We start from the raw sequence: 16,620 nt of genomic DNA on the forward strand, positions 1-16,620 counted from the left end.
ATTTTGTATAATAATGTTACTGTTTGATAGATTGTTTGTTATATAGAAATATAAAATGCTGCTTATGGTAAATCTATACTTGGCTATATAGTTGGCTATTTCATTCATAGTTGTTAAGTAATTTGATTTTTCTATATTTGATTTCAACGTTTATCTACTACTTTTGCAAAAAATTTAAGACTCTTTAAGCGGTAAATTGATTTTCTATATTTGATTGTAATGTCTCTCTATTATGTGTTACAATAAATTTAGTATTGAGGGTAAGATTCAAATCCGGATATCAAGCAACTTTTCGTTGATTGTCAAATCGAGACTTCATTGGATTGCTAGGTTATATTATAATTGCAGTTGGTTAAAAAAAAAAAGAGTATAGTTGGTCATTTTAAATCGGAAATGTCTCATTTGTAATTATAAATTGAAAATAAGTGAAAAAGTTATGCATATGAATTCTGAATTTTATGAAATTCAATAATTATATATTAAAATTTTTTATATGCATTTTGAATTATTTTGAAAAATTTTACACTGAATATGTGTAAGATATGATTTTAACATAAGATCTCGAACCACTATTTGAGTTAGAGAAGACCTATTTTATGACTATTGACATTATTAAAAAACTAATATGTACCAACTCAATTAAAAATTTTAAAAATTAATATTTTATAATTTACATTAAAAGAATTAATATTTGAATTTAATTATAATCTTAATATTACAACCAACTTTAACATTAGGTGACTAATACTTAAACTCAATTATTATTATGATAACGACTAATATCTATATCTAATACGAAAATTAGAAACAAATCATATTTTGATATCAAAATCTAATAAAAATAAAAAATGTTACTAAATTCAATTTTCATAAAAAAATTTCAACTAGGAATCCTTATATTTAAACTTAAATTATTAAAAAATATAAATTACGAATATTAACCGATAACATGCAAAGTATATTTTTAAAATTTAATAGAAAGAAAATTTACAAATTTCCATCATTTTCAGACAAAACCTAAATAATTTAAAATGTAGAATTTCCGTTATTTATATTATTTAATACGTAAAATCTATTACGTTACACTGAAAATAGATAGAGATCGAGAATCATAGACAATGACGTTATAGTCCACGTTCAAAAGTATAAAATTAAGAGAAAACGGAGGGTAAAAAGGACAAAACACACAGCTCCAAGTCCTACAAATACAGTGACTTCATGGAAGTCCAAATGCACTGAACTACAAAAATTAAGTAATGAAGCTGATAGAAAAAACGGCTTTTCTTCAGTTTCTACATTACTCTTCTACTTTTCAGATCCCGACGAAGGTAATCGGTTTTCTTCTTCGTGCATTTCTCTTTTTTTTTTTTGGATTTTAATAAGAAATATTGTATTTTGTGTTTATTTGGATGTATTTTGTGTTCTGTTATTCATCTGTCATTATTTCTGTTGGATTTCAAGTGGAATTTTTATTTTCTGAAATGAGAATTCATTTAGAATTCTGAAAATCCAATACAGCTAGCTGTATGGGATTTGTTTTTAGATTTATAAATCGGTAACCCATATATTTATTTAGCTGCTGCTCTCTCCCTGAGAATATGTATCTGTCTGACTTCGATCGATCAGATCAGAGAGGCGAGAGGTAGGGGATGAGGATGTGTTGAGATGTTCGTTTCACTCAACAGTTTGAGTTTAAGGGTTTTTTTTTTTTTTTTTTTTTTTAGCCTTTCAAATAATACTATCCCCTAAAAAAAAAAACATACTTTGGCTTGCGACTTCTGCAACTAAGACCTTTTAATTATCCTTGTTTTATTATATTTTTTTAATTTCTCAATGTTGGAAGCTTTTATGTTATTTTTTTTCTTTTAAGAATTTTCTTGAGTTATATATATATCTGTTTGATAAGAACAATTTTATTCTTTTAGATGACTAATATATTTTACTTGATTTTGATCTTAATGAAAGGTTGGATGGCGTTGATGTATGATCTGGCATTCAAAAACAGTTCAAGTGTTTTTTTTTTGTTCTTTAAATTGGAATGGGTGGAGTAAGGAAGATTTTCATACCAATCACATTGCTGGCGGCATTATCTGGTCTTGTTCGCGCACTGTGGACGAGATTGATGTTGCCGCTGTGTAGTTTAGTGTCATCAGTAAATCTCGATATTTAGATTCGGAGTAACTTGCTCTCATAAAAAAAAAAAATCTAGAACTGTATCTGCATATGATGCGATTCTATAGAACCATTTAATTTATTTTTCCAGTTAATATCTCGAGTTTAAGAGTGATTGTAGCTTTATTCGTGATTCCGATCTTAAGAAAAAATATTAACCGAAAAAAAATTTTAATTAATTTGAATAATAAAGATTAGAAAAGATATGAGTTTTGGTATCTATTAATTCACAAAGCTATTGACTCATAGCTACTTTATCAATTATTCCTCTGAAAACAATTTGATGACCTTGAAATTGCGCATGACAATGCCTCTCCATGTTGCGACATGCAAGCAAGAAACTTTCCTTACCCAAATGGTTCATATTACTACCCATGTCACTATTATGAGCCACCTGCCCTGCATTTTCCCCAACTGCCACCGCCAAATGCCAATTCCGGTCAACCTGATTTGTGCTATGTTATGTGAAATGAATTATTAGTTGGACTATGCATTTGCCTGAATTAATTGGGTTTTTTTTTTTTTCTATATCTTTTGGTCTCCAATTCATGGTATTTATTTATTTATTTATTGTGGCTACTGTAATTTGCTGACATTTATTGGTATTTTCCGTTTTAATTGTTGTTTTTGAACGATATGTCGTTCACTCAGCTGGGTTGCTTGCTTGTTTGTTTCATTGTTTATTTCTTATCATGGATTTAGAAGGTCTAATATTGAATAGATCATTATAACATAAATAAAATTACTGTTATTTTATTTTTTTGAAAACTGTTATGTTATTTGACAGTAATATTCGCAAGTGTACGAAATCGCAACAAGTAATATAAAATGAGTAGAGTATCGTATCCACAGGGATTGTATGTCAAGTATCAAAATTATGCAACGTATTATTATTTAAACGGCAATAAGGGAGATTATTTTAAAAAGTTAAATTAAACAAATAAAAGAGAACAAAAAGAAATCAAGCAACAATATTCGACGAAAAGAAATCAATGATTTAAAGCTACTAGGGATTTTGACTTCACTTAATTCTTTCCAATTTATTTTATTAGTTTGATAATCAATTTTAATTGTTTAAGTAGGGGAAACAACCCTAAAATCACTAACAAGCTCTTCCGATGTATTGTTAGCTATTTTAACCCGGTCTAATTACCTATCTTCCAATAGCGCAATCAAACATGAATTAAATCATTAAATTTTATGGTTTGTTTATAAATTTATAATCTAAGGTCATTAACTTATGAAAACCCCCCATGAGTCAAATCATATAGTTTCCGCATCAAGTTATTATTCTCATGTAATTTATTACCCTATTCATATCAAAAACCCTTTTCCCGATAGTGATTAATGAAATAAATCAATCCAGGGGAGAAACTCTGCCTGGAAGCATGAAGTTCAATAATAAATTATATTATGAACAAGGAAAAGCAAATCTAATATCATAAATTGGAATCAAAATTAAGCTACATCAAATCCCTAGTATGAGAGTTTTAGTTCAACATAGTAATTAAATAAAACTCAATTAAACTTGTAAATATTCTCATAATTAACATGAATATTGAAAATAAAACAAGAAAAGAGTTTCGAAATAAAAACTAGTTAATGATTGGCTTGGGAATCTTCCTTAAATCTTGACACAAATATTGAATACTTGAAGTCTTAAAGAGAGAGAAAACAATAGAACAAAAGATGGAATATACAATGAATCGTTCTCTTGACTATGGCTAGTCTCTCTTTTTATATAGATTTTCTGGAATATCTTCGTGTTCGTTTAGGAAAGTGAATCTTTATTGAGTAAGAAATCTTTTAGAGATAGAAAACTGTTTAGGCTTTGTATTTCTTCTCAATTAGGACTCTCCCAGTGCCTAGATAGGAAATAAGCTGGTTTCCTATAAAAATCCTGTAAAATTTCTCAAGATCAAGTGAAATATGATCTAAGGAAGCTTAACACAAAAACATAAATAAAACTAAATAAAAACTAATTAAAGTAATTAAAAAATACTAAAAATCCTAATAAAACTATATTAAAAATACTATAAAAATACCAACTATCAAAATTCCCCAAACTTAAACCATTGCTTGTCCTTAAGCAACAAAACTAAAAATTAAAAAAAAAAAAAATACAAGCAAAACAAGCTAACAAAGCTAGCTTAATATGATTGGGATAATTATTCACAATTTCAAAAAAATATCAAAAATTATTAACATGAGTCTAAATCAAGTGTTTCCTATGCTAATTTATATTCTAGCAAAAATTCAATTCTCTACAAAACACATTCCTTAATTTAAACATAAGTTAATAAGATTTTCAACACCAATAATTATTCAACCTATGACAAATAAAATATGAATTTTCATAAAAATTATTTAACCTTTAAATAAGATGTTTAACAATATAAGTTCAACATTCCCATATGCAAAATTAGTCATCCCTTCTCCACAATTGAAATGCATACAATTTAAAATATCAAAAGGTCATTATTTAGGTTGTAATGGGGTATTAGGGATTTACTTTTTAGTTAAACAAAGAAAAAGGATAAAAGGGTAGACAAAAAGCACAAAAAAAATGCATAATCTCAAGATTTTCATTACATCAAAACAATTTTTTTTTTTTTTATTTGTAAAGGGAGATTAACTTGAAGTTTTTCACTAGCTCAAAACTAGAGATACTTTCGCACGGTCTCTTCATAATACTTTGATAATTTCTTCCCTGCTTCAATTCCCCAAACTTGAATTCTTTGATTGATTGCTTCTTTTATGGGGTGTTTCTCTTTGAGTTTTCTAATCGGTCCACTTGCTAGTATTAATGAAATTTTCTCCTTTTTGTTGCTATGTTTTAATAAAAATCAAATCCTTCAATTATACATTATTGCACTTAGGGTAGGAATTTAAATTGGTTTAATGGCTAGGCTTAATAAGAGTGAACAATAAAATTTGGATATAGGCTTCAAATTGGTTGCACAAGTCATATTTTAACTTAGTTGGCCTATGCTAAATAAGAGGTTCAACAAAGAATGCCTAAACCATCTCTTTCTAAATGTAAGCATTTAAAAATTTTGTCTCAAAGGGAATTCCAATTTATTCTAGGAATGCTAAGGTTAAATAAATTTTGATTAAAACATATTTATATATCATAAAATTCACAAAAATTAGTGTTTATAATCTTAGAAACAAATAGTTAAACCAAAGAATCATGTTAAGTCAAAAATTAAAATTAAAGCTCAAACATACTATACTAGAAAAACAACTAAATTTATCACAAGTTACTAAATTATGATAATTTTCAAGCTTGCTCACAATTATTCCAACCATATTAACCTAATAAAAACAAACAAACAAAATAAAAAAAAATAAAATTTTAACTAAAATTTTCCTTCCTCAAACTTAATCTAGCACATTGTCCCCAATGTGTGCAAAAATAAGAACAATTCCTTAAACTTATCATATATTATCAAAACAAGGTATAAAAATAAAATAGAGTTGAGAACACCTTACCACCATTGTATTGAAAAATACAAAAAAAGATAAGAAAATAAAGGGCATGGTTCCAATGGCTAAATTCTGAAAATAGAAAAGAGCAACATAACACAATAATAATAATAATAAGAATAATAATAATAATGATGTAGACATAATTGTTAAGGAAAGAAAGAAAAAAAAAACATTGAAATAAAAAAAATGGAAAAGAAAATTCCTATAAAAATAATTTAAAAAAAAAGTGAATGTAAGTCAAAATAAAAGAGAAGGAAAAAAAAAGAAACAAAAAAAAGTTAACGTACGTCAAAAAAAAAAAAAGAAAAGAAAAGAAAGAAAGAAAGAAAGAGCAGTTAGAGTAGGACAAAAAAAAAAAAAAAAAAAAAAAAGAAGTTACGTCAAAACAAAAGAAAAAAAAAACAAACAAACAAAACATAACACTGCACGTGGTCTAAGGCACAAAAGGACAAAAAAAAAAGAAAAAAAAGCATTACCCTGGGTAGCACGGGGTGCTAGGCAGCACCCCCTAGGGGTGCTGTGTAGCATGGGGTGCTGGACAGTACATTTTGACCGTACTAGAACTTGACTTTTGGCGTATTTTTCTCTGAAAACAGTATAGGGGTGCTAGGCAGCATGCCCTACCCGTGCTAGAGCCTGACTTTGGCACTTTTAATCAGTTTTCAAGCCTTTTTAATCATTCCTTGACTTACAATATGAGTATAAAACACCAAAATAAAAGAAAATAATGGTTTAAAGATGAGAAAAAAATTAAAAAAAAAACAAATAAAATAATTTGCAATGGAAAAGAAAGAAAACGATGGGTTGCCTCCCATTAGCGTTTTGTTTAAAGTCTTTTAAATTCGACTTTTAAGAAGTTTATCAAATAACAACTTTCACCCATAGTATGTATCATGTAATATCACACATGGGTTTTGGTTGAAAATGCCCTCAAGATTGGCTAGTTTAAGAAAATTTATGATCGTCTTATCAATAACATCTCACTTTAAATGATGAACTTGGGAAAAAACTGTACTAAATCATGAAGAACACAATTTATTAAAGGTGGTATCATTAGAAAGAAAGGATCTTCCGGTGGTGTATATATAAAAACCATTGATGAGCTTAAATCAATAATCTCAATTATTTCTTCATCCACCAATATTGCTTGCTGCTTGTGTTCATTTAAAATCTCACCCAATACCCCTTTTTCAAGGTCATTAATAATCATGTCTGGAAACAAGAAAGTGAGATTTAATCCATCTTCAAAGGAGTTGCATTCTTCACGTGTAGGCTTTACTTCTTCTAAAGGTGCAATTTCCCATGAAGTTTCCTCATAATTTTCCTTGCACTCATCATCTTGATATCCATTAGTTGCCATGGTTATCAATTTTGCTGCTTGTACCTCCAAATTCTTTATTACCGCTTGTTGGATCTTAAAACTCTCACGAGTTTCATTCATAAATTCTATGTGAGATTTAGTAAGGGCAGCAATCAAATCGTCTAAATTCTTTTGCTTCTCTTCTTCATATTCAAAATTCGGAGAGTATTGGTGATTCCAACCCTGCAGTGAAGGATCTCAATGCCAACGGTACTCAAAATCAGCCATATCATTTAACATATAAAGTACATCTTCATAGCTACTTTCCAGAAGGTGAATACTGGTTGCCGAAAATCCATTATCTACCCAATTTCTAGTTTCTTCATCTAATCCACAGTAGAATATGTAAGTGAGATATTTATTTGTAAAATTATGATAAGAAAATCTCTCCAACAATTCATAAAATCTTGCCCAAGCGGCATAAAATGGCTCTGAATGTTGTTGAATAAAACTTTTGTGGGTCCCGAATATATATGGCACAACCCAAGAGGGGGGTGAATTGGGTTTTCTAAAAATTGAAATAAATTTTAGAAATTCTAAACAGAAATTAGAATTCTAAGCACAGCGGAAAACACACAGAACTTTGTGAGAATAAAATATGGATTAGAATATCCTCACAATGTTCTAATTGCAAAAGATAGAAAGTCTGTGCAAAGTGCAGCTATTGATTAGAACAGCTTTACACTGACTTATACACTATCAGAGCTACTTTATGAATGAAAGTTATAGAAATTGAAACTTCCTCATAAAGTTTGAGAAAACATATAAAGCTATGCGAAAAACAGTTATTAAAATCAGAACTTCTTCACAGAGCCTTAATCAAATATTAGAACAACTTTATGATGGAGAGCTATCAAGATTAGAACATCCTCATAAAGTTTAGAACATTAAATAAAAACCCAATCAGTGAATAATACTGGGAATAGAACAATAGTTAGAACATTGTATATTCACTTTATTAGAATACCAGAGTTCTAATGTTCAGAATAGATAAGACTTATTGCCGTTTTAGAACATCTGAATAATTAACAATTTAGCGTTTCAAAAAAAATAAACAGGAGTGTAAAAGAGACAGTATCAATCAAACTTCAGAAATAAAGAGATCAACACCGAGAATTATAGTGGTTCGGCACTAACTCGCCTACATCCACTCCCCAAGACGCATCTTGAGATCCTCAACTAAGTTATCTCTTTTAAAGGGTAAGAGACAAACCAACAGTACAAGGCAATAGATCAAAAACCTAGATCTACCCTTTTGTCCCACTAGATTTTCCAAAGGTTCTAGTTAACCTCAACCCTTTCTGTTTTTGGTAGAGTACAGAAAACTCGATTCAAGACATTACTATCCCACACATGGAGAAGGTCGCTTGATAACATCTATCTCAATAGCTTCTAACCTAAGCTATTACACACAAAAGTTTAACAAATAAAGAGCTTGTCTACTATAGAATATAGATTCTAACTAGACAGAAAGAAACGCACATATAAGCACAGGAAAAACAGTTTTAACAGATTAGAAGATCAATTAGAACACAGAACTGTTTTTCAAAAGTAATTGTAAAAATTCTTTTCACTTTAAAAAAAAAACATTAAGAATAGAGATGAAAAGAAAATGGTGGTAGAGAGTAAGTTTTGAGAGATAAAGATTTGTTCAATGAGAGAGTGCTTTTAAAACAAAAACTCTTACTTCATCAAATGTTTAAGACGTGAACGTTCCTTTATATAGGAAACTAAGAAGCTGTCGCCTTTGGAAAGAGATTGAAAACAGAATATCTTCTTTCCTTATTTAGAAGATGTGAAAATCTTTGTTACCAAAAATTTATTTTATCCTTTTTGGTAAGTGAATAAAACCCAATTTTCACTTTCCTTTAGAAAAGATTTTCGACAGCGTTTATTTTGAAAAGATATTATTGCGGAAGAATAATTTTACTAAAACCGAAAGAGATTCTCCTTCGTTTTTAATGTAAGAGAATTAATTTAAGTATATTAGATCTTTCAAAATATATTTCCGAAAAAGAGAGTGATTTGTATTACCAAAAACATTAAGAGAAGAATTCTCTTTAGTTTTAGGAAAATAAATCTTTTCAATTTAAAGGAATATTTTCGAAAATAAATAATTTGAAGAAAACTAATTTTCCGAAAAATATTTTTGAGAGAGAAATAGATTTTTGTGCTCATATATGGATTTTCTCTCTATCCTACAAAAATATCCTAAATACCTAGCTACTAGGATCTTCGAAATCTTCACACCCAAAGTAAGACTTGCCTTGTATGATTTCTTTCCAAATAAATTCTGCATAAAATAAAATTAGCACAAATAACATAATTTAAATTTATTTGTTTTGTATTAATCATCAAAATCCGAGATTTGACCCTTGAGCCAACAACTTTCAACTATTTGCTTATGAAATATCTCAAAATACTTTGTAAGAAAATAATGAAAAAAATTTGATAAAATAAAATAAAAAAAACTACAAATAATATAAACAAATATTTCAATTAACCTCAAAAAAAAAAAAAAAAGAAAAAGAAAAAAATGTCTAAATTAATAATATGTTAATCAGTATTGATATTGGTAACGCCAATCCCCGGCAACGGCGCCAAAAACTTGACGGTAATATTCGCAAGTGTACGAAATCGCAACAAGTAATATAGAATGAGTAGAGTATCGTATCCACAGGGATTGTATAGCAAGTACCAAAATTATGTTAACTTATTATTATTTAAACGGCAATAAGGGGGATTATTTTAAAAAGTTAAATTAAACAAATAAAAGAAAACAAAAAGAAATCAAGCAACAATATTCGACGAAAAGAAATCAATGATTCAAAGCTACTAGAGATTTTGATTTTACTTAATTCTATCCAATTTATTTTATTAGTTTGATAATCAATTTTAATTGTTTAAGTAGGGGAAACAGCCCTAAAATTACTAACAAGCTCTCCCGATGTATTGTTAGCTATTTTAACCCGGTCTAATTACCTATCTTTCAATAACGCAATCAAACATGAATTAAATCATTAAGTTTTATGGTTTGTTTATAAATTCATAATCTAAGGTCATTAACTTATGAAAACCCCCCATGAGTCAAACCATATAGTTTCCGCATCAAGTTATTATTCTCATGTAATTTATTACCCTATTCATATCAAAAACCCTTCTTCCGATAGTGATTATGAAATAAATCAATCCAGGGGAGAAACTCTGCCTGAAAGCATTAAGTTCAATAATAAATTATATCATGAACAAGGAAAAGCAAATTTAATATCATAAATTGGAATCAAAATTAAGCTTAATCAAAATCTCTAGTATGAGAGTTTTAGTTCAACATAGTAATTAAATAAAACTCAATTAAACTTGTAAATATTCTCATAATTAACATGAATATTGAAAATAAAACAAGAAAAGAGTTTAGAAATAAAAACTAGTTAATGATTGGCTTGGGTGTCTTCCTTGAATCTTAACACAAATCTTGAATACTTGAAGTCTTGGAGAGAGAGAAAACAATAGAACAAAAGATGGAATATACAATGAATCGTTCCCTTGACTATGGCTAGTCTCTCTATTTATATAGACTTTCTGGAATATCTTCGTATTCGTTTAGGAAAGTGAATCTTTATTGAGTAAGAAATCTTTTAGAGATAGGAAACTGTTTAGGCTTTGTATTTCTTCACAAGTAGGACTCTCCCAGTGCCTAGATAGGAAATAAGCTGGTTTCCTATAAAAATCCTGCAAAATTTCTCAATATCAAGTGAAATATGATTTAAGGAAGCTTCATACAAAAACATAAATAAAACTAAATAAAAACTAATTAAAGTAATTAAAAATACTAAAAATCCTAATAAAACTATATTAAAAATACCAACTATCATTATTTATATGAAGCCACAAAAATTTGCATTCGCATGTTTTATATTATTTTGATTAGAAAAAAAAAGTTAATTACAACAAGAATTCCAACATGAACTTCCAAATTCACCCTAAAGTAAAAATTCTTCCTATATCAAGCCTAATCTTACAAATTACTTTCAAAGCATTTGTCAAAATTGCAAACAAATTTGAAATTAAAATTAAAATTTTGTAAAACATTACAATGAGAACAAAATTTTGTATAATATAACAACAAAAACAACTAAGTCTTAATCTCAAATTAGTTGAAATCCTTTGTTTAAATCTATATAATATAACAACAAAAACAACTATATAAAATCCTTTGTTTAAATCTCAAATTAGTTGAAATTAACTATATAAAATCCTTTGTTTAATACACAGCTCTGATTAAATAAAAAAAATAATCTGATGTGTGACTGATTTTTACGTTGACGGTCAACCTAATTTAGAGAATTAGAATTACAGAGGGAAAGACTAATTAAGAAAATATCAAGCAACGAGGACCTTTAATACAAAATGATAACTGTGAAACCGTTAAGAACAGATGTCGTTGTAGTATAGTGGTGAGTATTCCCGCCTGTCACGCGGGTGACCCGGGTTCGATCCCGGGCAACGGCGGTTACAACTTTTTTGTCTTTTTATAGTTTCGTCTACAACTTCCGATTCAGCTCTTTGATCTTATCATCTTGTCTTGGTTGATAAATCCTTTCAAAGTAGAAGGTTCCATTCGTCGCGCTATTAACTTTACCAATTTGGTCTGCTAATTTATACGAAAGTTTATATTTCAGAAATTTAATTCATTTCTCAAAATTTAACTTCAGACAAAAATGCTAAATATCAGATTAATTTTGTTGTTTAAAATAATTTGAACATTTTTTTTTTTTGCTTGTTGAAAGATTATCAAGCTCTGTTGACTTATTAAGTTATATGTGTCGGGTCTATAAAAATAGAATGACGTCACTAATGCTTGAATATTTAATTTGATTATTAAAATTTATATTTCTAAAATAAATATCACATAATAAAGCACAAGTAAAATTAAAATGAAATAAAAAAAATTCGCTGCATAAAACAATGGGAAAGGACTTGAAAATCAAAAATCTATATATCCTAATTAAACATTGAAAGAGTGCTTAAGTTGTGCTTAACAAAATCTACTACAATTGATAATTCTTTAATGACCTTCGTGTCCACTCCATTTCTTGTTAACTGAGGGAAAAACAGCCATAAACCGGTAACCGCCACAAATACAATCGTCAACGCCCCGGAGACCACCGGATGCAACCGCCATCTGTCCTTGACCACCCTCTTCACCGCCACCTCAATAGCCACACATATTCCATGCAAGACAAAAAACCACGTCACCTCCCACGTAGGACTCACACGTGTTAGATAAAAATAAAGAAGCTCATGTATTAAACCCGAGACAACAAATGTCACGAAGACAGCTGGCAACGAGGCCCACACGGGCCCAATTAGACGAATCGATAGATCTCGTATTGGATTGTATACGGTCGGACGTAGAATACTCGTGACCATAAGATTCCATCTACGGCCCCAAAAGTCTTGCAGTGAGGTAGTCAGGTAAGGCTCACTGAACTGCGGCTCGAGCTCGAACCCAAAAAGGGCTCGAGCCGGAGCGGCACATATGGCTAGAACAAGCTCTAGTTCAATATAAAGGTGTAAGCAATAAAGAATCAAAATAACATAAGGGTACATGAATTGTTTATAGCTATAGCTATGAAAAATAATAGCAAAAAGAATAACTTTAATGGCTAAAAGAAATGATCTAGTGGAAACTGAGTATCGGTTAGTGTTATTTTTGGAGTTGGTGAGTTTTATAGGAAGACAAGCTAAGGAGATGAAGTGGAAAAGCTTCAATGGTGATGGTGATAAGGGGCCTTGATCAAAAGAAAAGAGGAGGAGCTTGAAATTGGCAAGCCATGTGAGGAAGAAAGCAGTTGGGCCACAGAGATGAGCAGTGGTGAGGTTAAAAGGAAGGATTATGAAGAGATAGAAGACAGGAAAGAGAGAAAGAAGCCTTAAAAAACCTTTAGGTATTCTTGATGCTATGTAGTAACAATAACTCAGACAAGTTATTGCTAAAAACCATACCTTGATGAAATTCTTGGCCTCTTCCTCCATTTCTTTCTTGCAAGTTACAGTTCTCTCTCTCTCTAGATCAGATCAGATCATTTGTTTGATAATTAATTTGTAAAGCTACAATGGGTTTGGTAGTTGTTCTTTCATTTCAATTTTGAGTCAGCTCATGTGGGGTGATTAAAAAAACATAAACCAACTGGTCCACATTGACCAAAAGTGGATGCACATATTAATTATAAAAAACCTTTTCTTTTGTTTGGTCTGTAGAAGCAACATTTCTAATCTACAAAAATAAAGAATTTTGAACCTCCTCATCAACTAAAAGCATATCCAAACTGAACAATTTTTCATTCTTTTTAAGATTAACTAGCTTCCATATCCTCTAAACTCTTAACTCTTATTAATCCATCATCTCTAGCAGTGTTAAATCCATGAAAGAAATAAATCTTTAATGCTCATCCTATTTATGAACATCTCTTTCTCGTTATAATTATAAATCTTATTCTTCGTAGAAATATAATCTCAGATGCTATCTCTATTATTATTAAATTGATGAAAAAAAATAGTAATTTATATCCATTTAATATACAAATGGAAAAAACAAATTCATAGGATGAAAGACAAACCAAAAAATTTTTAAAATAAAAATATTATTAATATTCATGAATAATAAATAAAAATAATAAATTAAAAAATATAAATGCCCTCTAAAAGTTACAAATATTTTGTTAAAGCTTACTATACATAAAAACTCAAAAATATTAAAAATAAATACTAATAATGTTATTGCATAACAACAAAACATAATAATACAAAGAAGTAAATACACTATATATAAAGATTACAAAAATTAATATTTAGACTATGTTTGACAAAATTAATTATTTTAGCGATCGTTGATCGCCCTTTGTCAACTCTTTTAGTAATATTTTATAAAATGTTATGTTAGATAGGATAATATTTTTCATAATTTACTCGCATAAGCTCTAAATACTAAACACCATTTAATTCAACATTATAAATTATCTATTCCTGCTGTCGTTGAATTATGGAAATATGTATTACAGTGATACTACTTCCGGTCAGGGCTCTTCAACAATAGGAATTAATACATATTTTTCCTCGATCATTTCAGAAAAAAAAAAATAAATAAGAGAACTTAATTTCTGCTTTACAAAATTTACCAAAATTAAATATTCTTCCACAGCCTTCTCATCCACTTTATTTCTCATTGGCTGGGGAAAAAATAGCCAAAAGGCGGTGACGGCTCCAAAAACGAGAGTCAGTGGCCCTGAAATCGCCCGGTGAAAACGCCACCTGTCCTTCAGCAATTTCTTAACGGCCACCTCGATAGCTACGCAAATTCCATGTAAGACAAAAAAACACGTCACCTCCCACGTTGGAGAAACGCGCGTGATATAAAAATACAAAATCTCGTGCATTAATCCGGAAACAGCAAATGTAGCTACGTAAGCTGGCCCCGAAGACCACCACGTGGATCCAAATAAACGAATAGATAAATGGCGTACAGGATAGTATACGGTAGGGCGTAGAATATTTGTAACCATGAGATTCCATCTACGGCCCCAAAAGTCTTGCAAGGATGTAGCCAAGCAAGGCTCATTGAACTGTGGCTCGATCTCGAACCCAAGAAGGGCTCGAGCTGGGGCTGCAGAAATGGTTAGCTCAAGTTCTATTTCTAGGTACAAATGCAAGCAATATAATACAAACATAACGTAAGGGTGCATGAAATGTCTATAGCTATAGCAATGGAATAGAATAGCCAGAAGAGATGCTTTGATTACTAAAACAAATAATCTTCTAGTAACTGGGTGTGAATCTGGAGATGGGTTTTGGTTGTTTTTGAGTTTTATGGGAAGACAAGTTAGAAATATGAAATGGAAGACATTACGTGGAGGTGGTGATAATAAAGGACCTTGATCAAAGGAGAAAAGAAGCAGCTTGAAGTTAGCAAGCCAAACGAGGAGGAAAGAAGTGAGGAGACATAAACGGAAGGAGGTGAGAATTAAAGGAAGGATTATGAAAAGGTAAAAGACAGGGAGAAGAGAGAGGAGTCTTAGAATACCTTTAGGTAATTTTGATGCTATATAGTAACAATAACATGAACATGCAGTAGCTAAAATCCATACTTTTATGAAGTTTTTCAACTCTCCTTCCAGCTCCATGTCAATGTTATTTATCTCTTCTTTCCTTTTTCCCTTTTTTCTTTTCTTCCAGTTCTATTTCAGGCTTGTATATATTTCTAATCTAGGTGTTTATTATTCGAAGATAGTGAGGTTTGAGTGACCAGAAATTCAGCTTATTATTCTCGAACGGTTGTTATTTACAATTGTAAAGTAACATTGTTATTATGATCAAACGGGAGAAAGAGGAGGGCATAAGATTGTTGTTAAAGGGAGAGAGCTCATATAGGATTGGCAGATATTTCTCTTACATGGCTTTATATATATATATATATATATATATATATATATATATATGCACGTAACAGAAACGAAACAGAAGATAGATTGTTATTATGATAAAAAGTGGAGGATGGGGCAAAAATAATTAAAAAAGAAAGGCAAAAAATTTTAAATGCTTCTCCAACAACTAACAACTGCATATTTCACGGTTGTAAAATAGGCATGACACTTCCTAACATTAACTAATAATAAGAATAAACCAAATGGTGGTGTGTTTGTTTGGGACCAAGGTTATCAACCAATCAATCGACTTATCAAGTCCCTCAAGACCTGTGCATGGGCAGCATGGTGCCTCTAGGGACGTTCGGTTGGTGCGAGCGGGTCAGTGAATCGCAGATGGTTGTATGGTCAGCTGGGTGAACGGTGCAGAAAACCCCTCCGATGAATGGAACGGATTCGTTGTTGCTACTCTCTTCTCCAACCTGCAGATTTCAGGTTTTGCTTTTGTAATTGAGGGCCACGAAGGTGGTTTCTGTAAAGCTGTATCGGGTCTTTTTCATGGTCTGGGTTCGGCTTCTTTAACGGAAGCACTTGCATTGCGGGAAGCCCTTGCGTTGGCTGAAGATAATATGCCTGATGCAGGGAGTTCATTTACCGATTCTCAAATAGTTTGTAATGCTCTTGGTTCTTGTTTAGATGACTTATCTGAGTTTGGTTGTGTTATCAAGGATTGTCTTTTTATTCTAGCTCGTAGGACCAATATCCAGGTTAAATGGATACGTGGTCAGGCAAATGGTGGAGCTCACACCCTTGTTAGGGCCTCTTATAGCTAGAGAGGAGTTTTAGAGTATGGAATACCATCTCTGAATGTCTGTATCACTTGTATTCTAATGGTTAATGCATTCGTATTTTCCTTTCAAAAAAAAAAAAAAATCCCTCATTTTTTATTTATTTACGAGGAAAAAAATTTCAAATTTAGGTTATGAGATAATTATTATATAGACTATATTTAATAAAATTAGTTATTTTAATAATTATCCTCCATTCTTTGAGTCTTTTTAGTAACATTTTATCAAAAGCTATATCCACGTAGGTGAGATAGCGTTTTTTATAATTTGTCTCATTAAACTCTAAATACTGGTATAAACACTTTGCCACTAAACACTATAACTAATA

At 30.3% G+C, this 16,620-nt stretch overlaps 1 protein-coding gene, 1 long non-coding RNA gene, 1 other non-coding gene and 1 pseudogene across 3 annotated transcripts; 2 read left to right on the forward strand and 2 right to left on the reverse strand.

Annotated features, from left to right (window-relative positions):
- Window positions 1-1,227: 1,227 nt before the first annotated feature.
- LOC110009336 (uncharacterized) lies at window positions 1,228-2,262 on the forward strand. The gene is made up of 2 exons (XR_002284244.3): window positions 1,228-1,328; window positions 1,966-2,262. It is a non-coding gene; the product is annotated as an uncharacterized LOC110009336 (long non-coding RNA).
- Window positions 2,263-11,461: 9,199 nt separating this feature from the next.
- Window positions 11,462-11,533, forward strand: TRNAD-GUC (transfer RNA aspartic acid (anticodon GUC)). Its single transcript has one exon. It is a non-coding gene; the product is annotated as a tRNA-Asp (tRNA).
- Window positions 11,534-11,882: 349 nt separating this feature from the next.
- LOC105633048 (putative long-chain-alcohol O-fatty-acyltransferase 5) lies at window positions 11,883-13,195 on the reverse strand. The gene has a single exon (XM_012215562.4). It carries the CDS (start codon window positions 13,058-13,060, stop codon window positions 12,026-12,028), a length of 1,035 nt encoding a protein of 344 aa, XP_012070952.3. The 5' UTR covers window positions 13,061-13,195; the 3' UTR covers window positions 11,883-12,025.
- An 826-nt stretch (window positions 13,196-14,021) lies between these two features.
- LOC105633285 (putative long-chain-alcohol O-fatty-acyltransferase 1 pseudogene) lies at window positions 14,022-15,439 on the reverse strand (annotated as a pseudogene).
- Window positions 15,440-16,620: the final 1,181 nt, after the last annotated feature.

The sequence above is a fragment of the Jatropha curcas genome, chromosome 7 (assembly GCF_041381405.1).
Source record: "Jatropha curcas cultivar XTBG-Jc1 chromosome 7, XTBG_Jcur_1.0, whole genome shotgun sequence".
Classification (NCBI taxonomy): Eukaryota; Viridiplantae; Streptophyta; class Magnoliopsida; order Malpighiales; family Euphorbiaceae; genus Jatropha; species Jatropha curcas.

Coding starts and splice junctions, on each gene's coding strand:
- LOC105633048 (XM_012215562.4), bottom strand. CDS start 13,060: ATGGAGGAAGAGGCCAAGAATTTCATCAAGGTATGGTTTTTAGCAATA.